This window comes from Tamandua tetradactyla, chromosome 2 (genome assembly GCF_023851605.1).
Source record: "Tamandua tetradactyla isolate mTamTet1 chromosome 2, mTamTet1.pri, whole genome shotgun sequence".
NCBI classification, from domain to species: domain Eukaryota; kingdom Metazoa; phylum Chordata; class Mammalia; order Pilosa; family Myrmecophagidae; genus Tamandua; species Tamandua tetradactyla.
In genome coordinates this window covers 17823694-17836218 of record NC_135328.1, presented here as the reverse complement: position 1 = coordinate 17836218, position 12525 = coordinate 17823694, and the positions used below count along the sequence as shown (strand labels likewise).

Here is a 12525-nt window from a genome sequence, read left to right as displayed (position 1 = left end):
GGCGGGCCACGGTGGCTCAGCAGGCAAGAATACTTGCCTGCCATGCCAGAGGACCGGCGTTCAATTCCCGGTGCCTGCCCATGTAAAAAATATATATATATATATACTACCAGGAGATCTTCATTAAAGGTGCTTCTGACAGATATATTTCAGGAAGAAAGAAACACACAAAAAGCCTGGAGAGCAGAAAGAATGTTGGGCAAAAAATGAATAAATGTGTATAACTCTAAGCAATAAATGACATAAAACATCAAAAATAAAGTCTAATTTTAGAATTAAAATAAGAAAGATTAAAAGAAATACTAGAAAACAGAATAAATATATGGATAGTATAGAGTCTGGAGTTAAAGCATCTATGATCCTTGTACTACTGGGAGAGGGAATAAAACTGAAAAACTTTAGACTCTGTTACACTACATGAAAATATATTGAAATTTCTAAAGAAAACAAAAAATAGAAATAGTCTAACTTCACAATAATAGAGGAAAAATGGATTGAAGAGGGATAAAAAAATTCAGTTCCAGAGAAGACAAGAAAGGGGTAAAAACTGGCAGAATGCCCTATGTTCCCCACGATTCACTTGTCCACTGACCTCCCCAGAAGGGACTTGCATTATATTCTAGCTTGCTAGCTGCCAGAATGCAATATACCAGAAACGGAATAGCTTTTAAAAAGTGGAATTTAATCAGTTGCTAGTTTACAGTTCAAAGGCCGAGAAAATGTCCCAATTAAAACAAGTCTATAGATATGTCCAATCTAAGGCATCCAGGGAAAGATACCTTGGTTCAAGAATGCAATTGAAGTTCAGGGTTTCTCTCTCAAGCGGAAGGGCATATGGCAAACATGGTCAGGGTTCCTCTCTCATACGGAAGGGCACATGGGGAATACGGTGTCACCTGCTAGCTTCTTCTCCTGGCTTCCTGTTTCATGAAGCTCCTCGGCAGACATTTTCCTTCTTCATCTCCAAAGGTCACTGGCTAGAGGACTCTGCTTCTCATGGCTATGTCGTTCTGCTCTGTTCTCTCTGAATCTCTCATTTGCCAAAATGTTTCCTCTTTTATAGCACTCCAGCAAACCAATCAAGACCCATTCAGATGGGTGGAGACACATCTCCCCTAATCCATTTTAACAACCAGTCTTGATTTGGTTACATCTCCAGGGAGATGATCTGATTATGTACAGTATCGAGTAGGGATTATTCTGCCTTTACAAAAGGGGATTTTGATTAAAACATGGCTTTTCAAGGGTATATACATCCTTTCAAACCAGCACACGTAATTTTTCTGGGAAGCCAAAAGCCAGCCTCTGTCTTAGAGACTATCCAATGTCTACTTTTGTAGGCCTTCCTCTAAGAGAGGAACTACTGTCCTTTCCGTCCATGAGCAGATGACCCCTCAGTATTAGTAATGGGACAATATTCTATTTACCATAGATATTACATAGTCAGTATCCTTTAAATTGTACATGTATGCTTTAAAAACCTATGAAAAATAAAAACTCACTATGCAAAATATATTTTACAATAAAAAATTTTAAATAAGGTACAGTACAGTGTTATATAGCATGCTACCATTAGTTTGGGTTTTTTGGTGGTGTTTTTGTTTTTTGGGGGGTGGGGTGCATGGGCCAGGAATGGAACCCTGGCCTCCCACATGGAAAGCGAGCATTTTACCACTGAACCACCCGTGCACCCACTACTTTTAGTTTTCAAAAGGAAGGGGAAAGAATACATGTACATATCTACTTGCACATGCATAAATTATCTCTGGAAGATCAAACAAGAAACATCACATTTTCTGCCTCTGGTGAGGTAATTGGGTGGCTGGGGAACAGGGTGGGAGAGAATTTTCACTCTATACCTGTTTTACTTTGGTAAAGCTATCAGAATGTAGCACACCAGAGATGGATCGGCTTTTAATAAGGGGAATTATTTAGTTAAAAATTTACAGTTCTTCAGAGGAAAGGCAGCTACCTTTCATCTGAGTTTCTCTGTCACATGGGAAAGCACACATAGAAGTCTGCTAGCTTTCTCTCCTGGCTTCTGGGTTCGAACAGCTTTCCCCTAGGCAACTTCTTTCTGCATCTCCAAACGTCTAGGCTGAGCTGTGAGTGCTGAGATGAGGTATGTTGAGCTGCTGAGCTCTCTTCTGACCTCTCTTTTTTAAGCCTCCAGCTAATTAAATTAAACCTTACTCATTGTGGAAGGCACTCCCCTTAGTCTACTGCAAACGTTATCAGCCATAGATGAATGTCACATATTGACGATTTAAGTCCAAGGCAACAGAACAACAGTTCTTCATCACCTGGCCACGCTGACACCTGAACTAACTACCACAACACGCTTTTAAAGGTTCTGAATTGTGAATACTGAGAATTTTAAAGGCATGAATACATAAATACATACATATGTAAGGGAATAAATTCAATGGCTTCTATGATTTAGGCAAATGATAACTGGAGTCTTCAAAATAGGGGTAATACCTCATTAGTCTGCTGATAGACTCAAACAAGATTTCAGAGAAAGCTCTCTGAAACCCATTAAACACTACATACAACTAAAAGGTATTACTATTATAATTATAGAAAAAGATTCATCCTTTCCCTCCCTTTCTCCTTTATCTACACAGAAATCACCATTCCTTCTCAGTATTGTAAGTTTATTTAGCAGTTAGGAAAACATTGACTTAAAATAATTCATGTAAAGTTATTAGTTTAAATTAAACAAACATGTAATGAACCTGCAAGAGTTTCAGGACATTACGTGTCTTTGTTATTACTCATATTAAATTCTCACAATAATCCTGCAGGCAGCTATAAGTGAATAATAAGTCCTAGTGTTAACCGCCATGAATTCAACAAACAGGATTCTAAGAGACCTAACCTTGTCACAAGTTCCCCCAGCACAAAATCATAAGACCCTGCCCTCAGAGAGCCCAGGGCAAGATCCCAACAGCCTGGTAAGGACTACGCAGAGGCCGTTTGCCAAGACTAAGGAAGAAGAGGGAAGAAGGGCACTTTACCCACTGGTGCTGTGGAAGAGAACAAGGCAGGCTTCCAAGAGGCGGTGACATTCGATCTAGTCTGGCTGCACCTAAGTCTAGAAGGAGGAACAGGAACTAAGCAGGCAAATACCCACAGAAGAGATTCCAGGTGCAGGGGGATAAGAGAGGCAAAGTGGGTATGAAGGTGAGAGGAGAGAATATTCAGAAAACCACAAGAGGGCATGGGGACATGGACTTGAGGTTAAAACAAAACCTCTCAGAGGTTCTCGCAAGCAGTGGGGACAACCAAATCAATAAGCCAAGCCCTCAATCTTGGGATTCGTTCATATGAAATTTATCCCTGCAAAGGATAGGTTAAACCTACTTAAAATCAGGTCTAAGAGTCACCCCCAAGAGAACCTCTTTTGTTGCTCAGTTGTGGCTTCTCTCTCCAGCCAACACAACTAGCAAACTCACTGCCTTCTTCCTCTCTACAAAGGACATAACTCCCAAGGGTGTAAACCTCCCTGGCAACATGAGACAGAAATCCTAGAATGAGCTGGGACTAAGCATCAAGGGATTGAGAAAACCTTCTTGACTGAAAGGGGAAACAGAAAGGAGGCAAAATAAAATGTCAGTGGCTGAGAGATTTCAGAGTTGAGAGGTTATACCTGGTGGTTATTCTGACGCATTATACAGATATCCCTTTTTAGTTTAAGGTGTATTAGAGCAGCTAAAGGGAAGTGCCTGAAGCTGTTTGTTCTAGTAGTCATGTTTCTTGAAGATGATTGTATAATGATAGAGTTTCCACAATGTGACTGCGTGATTGCGAAAACTTTGTGTCTGATGCTGCTTTTATCTACCTTATGAACAGATGAGTAAACATACAGATTAAAAATAAATAATAGGGAGAACAAATATTAAAATAAATTGAGTAGATTGAAATAGTAGTGATCAATGAAAGGTAGTGGTAAGGAGTATAGGAAAAAAATAGGGGGAACAAAGGTTAAAATATATTGAGTAAATGGAAATACTAGCAATCAATGAGAGGGAGGGATATAGGATATGGTATGTATGAGTTTTTTCTTTTTATTAATTTTTCCAGAGTGATGCAAATGTTCTAAGAAATGATCATGGTGAGGAATACACAACTATGTGATGATATTCTGAGTCACTGATTATATACCAAGAACGGAATATTTGTGTTTATATGTTATTATGTTTTATCGATTGAAAAAAAAACTCTCAAAGGAAACCTTTACTGGCAGCCGTTGCAGAACTACACAAAGGCATTTCTGGACAAAGGAGTATGTCACCGCTAACATCCAGGTTATATTTTCTATAAAATAATGGTTAATAGTGCTTTTTCCTGTATGTTATCATAAGAATGGCATAAAATTAATTTCCATAAATAATCTAAGGGGCTATCATAGGGATTTATCAAATCTAAATAATTTTAAAAGTTTAATATTCTCTACAGGCAGGAAAAGGCAATGCTTAAAAGATGAAAATTACTGTCATCTCTGATTAGGAGGAAATAAAAAGTAGATTATTAGCAGAAAGTATTGCTTTGTTTATTAGTCAGGGTTCTCTAAAGAAACAAAATCAGCAGGAGATAACTGAAAATACAAAATTTATAAAAGTGTCTCATGTAACCATGGGGATGTAGAGTCCAAGGTCTGTAGGGCAGGCCATGAGCTGGCAGCTCCAATGAAGGTCCTCAATGAACTTTCAGGAGAGGCTGCTGGCTGAAGCAGAAGAGTGACTGTCTCTTCTGAGTCCTCCTGAAAAGCCTTCCAGTGATTAGATTAAGCCTCACTCATTGCAGAAGACACTCCCCTTAGCTGATCGCAAATGCTGTGGATGCTCCAACATGGTCATGATTTAAGTCCATGAAATGTCCTCATAGCAACAGACAGGCAAGCACTTGCCCAACCAGACAACCAGGCACCACCACCTGGCCAAGCTGACACATGAACCTGACCATGAGACTTTGGTTCTGTTTTTTTAAGAAGTATAGCACTACTCTTGTTTAAACAAGGGAAAAGATTCCATTGCATCTTCTCAGGGAGAGATTTATAGCATTGTGACATAGAAGCAATCTGCATCCAATCAGGAAGGGGGACCACATGTGACAAAGACGTCCAGCAGGTGGGTTAGCCTACTTGTCACTGCTGTATATCAAGCCGCACACCTTTACGATTCTCTCAACAAGTATGGTATATTTAATCACTCGGGGAAAAAAGTGGCACCAGCTTCTCCAAACACCCCAGAGGCAGAAAAGCAAAGACTACTTCCATAAAGTGCACGGTGGACATAGTTCATTAACAAGAATGTGAGGATTTTGGTAACTCACCTGTTTTGGCATGATGCCTCATGATTTACAGACTCTTCAAACCACTCCTAGGCAAGAATTTAGGTCAGGTATACAAAAGGTATTGAAGTGACATAGTTTTATGATTATTTGGCCTCACTGTCCAGCAAAATAGCTGATGGCTAACTTGTAGCAATAATGTGAGCTTTAGACAGATTAAAAATACTGCTTAGAAAAAAGAGGAAGTATGGCACCAGGAGCACATGGTTTCAGAAATATTTTCTGTAAAGAAGGTGCTGTTTTCCAGCGTCATGAACAAGAATATCTATTCACTGTACTTCAGAATGGCCACCGTGCAATCCTGGATTCCCATTGATGTGGAAGGCAAATTTCTTGGAACCTCAACTACCTCGCTACAGGTATGAATTCAGAAGGTTAAGCACTAATAAAGACAGCCATCGCAAACCCACAGAAAGCTCATAGGGCACCTGTAAAAAAAGGGATGCTTCAGGAAGGTATGGAAAAAAGCTTCTCAGAAGCAAAATCATTTAAATTGCAAACAAATTAAAACAGGCACTAAGCAGGAGAGAGAAAATGAATGCAATGAAGTTCATGCACTTTACTGAGAAGAAGCTACTTACTCTTATTTTACATTGAAATCTATTTCTACATTAGATAGAGTTCTTGGGTGTTATAGAGCCATGAAAAGCACACAAGAAGCGCTCTGAGGGTGTTATAGAGCATAGTATTTCCTACTCGAAGGAAACAGAGAAGCAAATTAAAAGCTGGGGGCATCTAACATCAGGCTTACTGACAAGGCACCCTGACAGCACCTAGGAACAGCAGTTACCAGCATAAGGAGGGAAAGAAAAATTAATTTTAAATACAGATGTAAGAACCCTGAAGACAGCAGGATGGAGGTTTAAGGAAAGGGGTAAAACAACCCGTCAATGGCCTCCGAGAATGTCCCGGGATTACGGATGTGTGAGCACGATTGACAAATCCCTTATCAGACACCTGCATTGGGGTTCTGATAAACACCAGCCACCCAGCCTCTGAGCCTGAGCTGAGGCTGTGTAATCTGGAAACTACCTCCCTGCCCTACCTACCAGACAGAACTGCCATGAGGGGCTAGTAAAATAAATGGTGTTAAAATGCTCTGAAAACCCTAACACACTACACAATAGACAACCCTAAGAATAGGTTAAATCATGTTCCACATGTCTGTTGAAAAAGGCAAGTATCCAATAAATTTAAAATCGATTTCCATTTAAATGTCTGACTAAAAAATTAGAACTTCTCTTAATACGGACTATTAGTTTCATGATGCCGCTTATGCCCTCCCCAAAATGCCTGATATTCTTTATTAGAAAGAAAAAGAGTTTTAAAGCAAGAGAAAGATTTTAATTGTCCTTTAGAAACCAGATGGGTTATATAGCATTTCTTCTGAGAGGAAAGACATTTCAAAATGAGAAACGATAAAAGACTTTTTAAATGAATCCTCATACCTAAACACATAATATGAAATAGTACCCATTCAGAATTATCATACAGTGCAGTTGTTTTTCAAATTGCAGGTCATAATAATTAGGGGATTATGAGTTCAGTTAAGTGGGTCATTATCAGTGTGTTTTTAGAAAATATGAGAGTGCACTACATTTAATAATGGCCAAGTGTTATTTTGTGGAATTTTGTTATACTCAGTACATATTATTAGAGTGTGTGTATGTACACAAATGCTGGGTCACAACGTGAATGTATTTCTTACGTGGGGCTGTAATCAAAAAAGTCTAAAATTTAAAGAAATAAATACATAGGTATTCAGCATTTGAAGTGGCCACTAAGAACCAAACAAAGAATTTAAAAGCAGCTAGTGTTCAGAGCAACTATGAGACAATAAGGAAGTGAAGAAATCACTGCTGGGACCAGGCTGAAGAAGAGAAAGAGGTTCTGCCCAATATTAAGTCCTCAAGCAGCTGTCCTAGAAGTAGGAGATGGACAACAGCATTCCTTTTAGGAGTATAAAAAGCAAATACAGGAAGTGAGGGGGTAAGCAAAACACAGTACTTCAACTCAGGAGACTCTGCCCCATCAAACCCTCCATGATGGTGGGTTCAGGTGTCAACTTGGCCAGGTAACGTGCATCTGGTCAGGCAAGCACTGGCCTAACCATTGCTGCAAGGATATTTTGTAGCTGGTTTATAAACGGGAAGGCTGGTATATTAAATCATAAGTCAGCTGATTGCATCTGTGGCTGATTACATCTACGTTCAACTAAGAGCATGTCTTCCACAAACCAGAAAATCCAATCAGCTGCATTTGATCCAATCAGCTGAGGACTTTTAAAGGAGAAGAAACTTTTTGCTGCTTCTTCAGCCAGTGAGCCAGTTTGTCGAGACCCTTCATCAGAGCTGCCAGTCTCGCAGCCTGTCCTACGAATTGTGGATTCTTGTGTCCCCGCGGTCGTATGAAACAACTTTATAAATCTCATTATTAACAGATCTTTCCTGTGGGTCCCGTTTCTCTAGAAAGATTAATAACCCGCTCATCTGTAATCTTCAGTTTTCTAATCTGTAAAGTGACAAGATTAGACTGGAAGATAACCTTTCTAAGATACTACCAACCTTAACATTTTCTGATTCTGTGCCATGACATAATACTTGGTTTGTAATTAAGAGCTTTTGCTTTTATAGCTAAAATTGTATCTTTTAATACAAGATTAAAGAACACCTCAATAAATATTTTTAAAGTAAAAGCAAAGCTTGACAGCTCATGTCATATTTCTGCATGTCTCAGTTTTCTATACCTAAAAGGTAAAAATTATCCTTAGACCAACATGTTTCTATTGACCAATGTCAGCCATGAAAAGCACACAAGAAGCGCCCTGAGGGTGTTATAGATATAACCTCCATACAGCCTTCTTGGTACCACGATCCATTTAAAAGCAAAACAACAACCATCACAATAACCACTGAGATATATTTAAACTACTAAACTCAACTATGAGCAGAATTAAGTATTTTATAGACTAAAAGATCAAATATACCTAAAATATCCTTTTGTCCCTTTCCACCATAGGATCAACTGTCTAATCACTTATTTTCTAAGTAAAGGAACAAATTGGTTCCTTAAATGTTTTCCTGCTGTCACATCAAGTTCCTTGCCTGGATTTGGCTACCTGTTCCAGTCTGTGTTCTCCTTTCCTGCCGGGGAGAGCCTGCTTGCTCCTGACAGCTGGTAAGCCTTTCTCTGGTCTGTGCCCATTTCCTTATGCTTAGGGCCTGAATCTGCAAGAACAGTGGTCATAAGCATGCAAATAACCAGACAATTCTGCAAAACTAATTTAGCAGAATTAATTTAGAGTTGCTCTCATCAGGAATAAGCTACAAGTTATAATAGGAGGTGTTCGTGTAAAGCTGTGTGTCATACTCTGGGCCACTCTGTTTCACTTCCAAGCAAAAGACTTCTCTTTCTTAAGCTGAGGTAGGACAAATTATGGCAGAGAAAGGTATAAAATAAGAGCAGAAAAGGAGTACTGTCAAGGAATAAAAAGAGACCAACAGTCCAAGCCAAACAACTACTGGGGGCTAGTTTGACCCTGCACACTTTGTTAAAAAATAGTCCTGATGAAAAACACTGACAAGGTCTAAATCTCCACAAAAATACACATACATATTCACATCTGTTACGGTATTTCATTACACCACATCTTGGTAAAAAGTGAGAGGAAGAGGCAGCATAATATCCATCATCTGTTCTCTCTGCAGCTCCACATCACCCATCATTTCTCATTCTACAGACCAACATCTGCTTTGGAAAACAACTTCCGCAAACCAACTATGACTGAAACGGATAGCCAGGTGTCAATCCAAGTAGCCAAAGTGCAGAAACAGAGTTCTGAACGTCAGGTTTTGCCGAATTAACTTTTTACTGAACTTACTTGTCTTCTGCCATTTCTCATCTGCTCTGAAATACACAGCAAGTAAATTATCAGACACTTACCTGGAAAACTCACTTTGGTCATTAATGCTGATAAAAGCATGTTACCACCGTCTTAGCTTCCCAGCTTCTAAAACAAACACCATGCAATGGATTGGCTTCACAACAGAAATTTGCTGGCTCACAGTTTCAGAGCTATACATCTTGCTTCCTCTTGAGGTTGGCATCTTCTGGCTGGCTGGCCATCTTTGGGGGTCCTTGGCTTTTCCTTCACATGGTAATGCTCACAGTGAATTGTTCTCTCTCTTCTGGGTTCTATTGACTTGCAGCTTCTGGCGGCCCCCTGTGTCCTCTCTCTTTGTGTCCAATTGCCTTTGCTTAGAAGGATTTCAGCCATATTTGATTAAGGGCCTCCTTCATTAAGTTTGGACACACCTTAATTAACAATATTTTCTCTTCAAAGGTCCTATTAACAAATGGGTTCACACCTACAGGATCTGGGGTTGGGACCTGAACATGCCTTTTGTGTGGAACAAAAATCAATCATCAACAGTCCGCCTTCTGAACCCTCAAAAACATGCTCTCCCCACATGCTAAATACATTCCTTCCATCAAAACATCCCAAATGCCTTATTTCAGTAACAATGATAAGTACAAAGTTTCATCGAAATCTGTTATGGGTATAGTCCATCCTGGGGCAAAAGTCCTCTACATCTGATACACCTGTGAAATCTAGAAAACAAGTTATCAACTTTCAACATATAATGGTAGGATAGGCATAGGACAGACATTCTCACTCCAGGAAGGAAAACAGAGTTCATAGGTGCCAAATAAGTCCAAAACCCAGCAGGACAACTTGTTTAGATCTCAAGGTCTGAGCGCCTTCTGTGGCTTGATGCTGTGTCCCCTGGGCCTGAAGGAGCAGCAGCCTCACACCTGTGACTCTCAACCAGGCCAAACACTCCCCAAACAATGGGATGTTGGCCCACCCAATCTGAACACTAGAATAGGCAGACCTACCCTTCCTGCACATGCTGGTGGACCCAAGGAGAGCTCTTCAGTCCAGACCTCAGCTTCCATGGTTCTACCCTCAAAGTCAATTCCCCTTCAATCTGTCCCCTTTCAGTCCAGGCTGGAGAAATTCTGCTCATACCAATTTTGCAAAAACTCTGTTGGCTTTACCTGCATTCCTAGGGGCCCAAACATCAGATAACGAAACTTTCCACAGATCCTTCCCAGATAACTTGAGCTGCTCAACAAACATCACACAATGGGTTGGTTTAACAATGGGAATGTATTGGCTCACAGTTTCACAGGCCATAAGACTGGCTTCCTCCAGGGCTTGGTATTTCCCGGTTGGCAGGAAATCTTTGGAGTTTCTCGGCTTTTTTGTCACCCGGCAATGCACATTGTGGCAGAGTCTCCCTTTTCTTCCAGATTCCACTGATTTCCAGCCCCTGGTGTTGCCCCATGGCTCCTTCTGAGTCTAATTTCCTTTGCTTTTAAGGACTTCAGTCATACTGGTTAAGGAAGACTCGCTCTCACTCTGTTTAGGCAACACCTTAACTAATAGCATCTTCAAAGATTCTATTTACAGATGAGCTCACACATGATTCAATCCCTAACACTACTTGTTCAATGAAAGGCTCAAACATGTGTTTAATGACTGACTAAAACACAGAACTGGAAAATATATACCAAAAATATTTATCAGTAAGGAAAGGAGCACAAATCTCTATAAAATACGTGTTTTAAAATATGCACAAAGGGGAAATGGGAAGGTAATGAAGATATATTGGTATTAAAAGTCCTGAAGTCAGCATCAAAGCTTTTAAAATCAAGTGTGCAAAAAGCAAAAAAAAGCATGCGCCACAGGAAAAGGAAAGAAAGGTGAGACTGGGAATAAACTAGCAGTACATGACGAAAGAAAGACTCAAACAAGACTATGTTGATGAACATCTACGTTGTTACTTTTCTGCCAAACGACACCATTCCTCACAAAGTGAATGAGAAATGGGACAGACCATGCCACCCAAGCACAAAACCCACTTAACAAAGGCCGAATGAAAGTGAGAATAGACCAAACCAATGTTATGTCAGCTTGGACAACCAGGATTTCTAGAAATAATTTTTTACTTATTACATAATTATTACGTCTAAACAGTTGAAACAATTTTGGATTTTTTCTTAATACATAAAATATATGAAAAGTTTTTGGGTAAAAATACAAGTTAAGAAAGAGAATCTATTATATATACTGAAAGTATAACTATAAGATAAAATAATACAAGAGCATTTCTGATAGATAAAGCATCCAAGACTATAAATGAAGGAAAAAAGTATAAGTAAAAGTGAAAAAAAATGTTTTCAAGTAGATTCTCAGTCTAAAATACAATATTTACACTGATTTAAATAGCCAAAGTCTTACACTGAATTAAGAGACAAGTCAACAGACTAGCATAAACAAAAAATTCAGAAGGCACACACAAAATATGCAAAACCAGGTTGAATGATACTTCTCTACAAATAGTAATAATGTTGATTAAACTCCAAGTCAATTTATGTCTTTCCCCTCAATCAACTCACCCAACATTTTCTGCATCTTCATCACACTCGGCTTTGTATTTGCAAGGTCCACACTTGGAGTGTTTTCTGTGAACTTCTGTCCCTGACCCTTCTTCTTCTGTTTAAAAAGGAAAATCAGATTTTCAACCAAAAGTTGGGATCTTTCCAGATATGCTTCACGTTTTCAGTCGCCATTACCCTGTTTCTGGGAAAAATGTACCCAAGCTCTTGAAAACACTCATTTCCAAAACTGTGGCCAATACTGAGTACATTTTCTGTGAAGAAAAACAAGTACTGGTGCTAGCAAAAGAATCTTTTAAATGGTGTATGCAGGAACTATTTAGTAAGCATTGATAATGGATTGCTTTTAAAAGAATTATGGTATCACATGAAAGAGAAAAAAAGAAAACAAAAATAATAAATTTAGTCCAGTGAATACCCTAATGAAGTAAGCCTGTGTAACGATGGTTAGCTCTAAATGTTTAAACATGGCAAGTAGAACTATCACCTTTTCCTCACTAGCTTTTCTAACTACGTAAGAATGAATTCCAGAGTTAAAAGAAATATTTATCTCCAAATTTTAAATGGAAAGAGGTCCTCATATAGTTAACTGCCTTTTTTCTATTACATCAATTACCACAGCCAAAAATACCCAGATGCAGCTGTGTGTGGTCTCTTATGACTCAGCAGGAAGAACTGGGAAACCCGCCCAGCTCCCCCTTGCCT

At 39.2% G+C, this 12525-nt stretch overlaps 1 protein-coding gene across 1 annotated transcript in view; it reads right to left on the bottom strand.

Moving 5' to 3' along the window:
• The window catches only part of TMEFF1 (transmembrane protein with EGF like and two follistatin like domains 1), a 106914-nt gene that overhangs the window by 59011 nt on the left and 35378 nt on the right, over nucleotides 1-12525 (bottom strand). The window contains exon 5 of the mRNA XM_077140306.1: nucleotides 11821-11917. Within this exon, the coding sequence (XP_076996421.1) occupies nucleotides 11821-11917 (97 nt within the window). The remainder of the gene's footprint in view (nucleotides 1-11820; nucleotides 11918-12525) is intronic.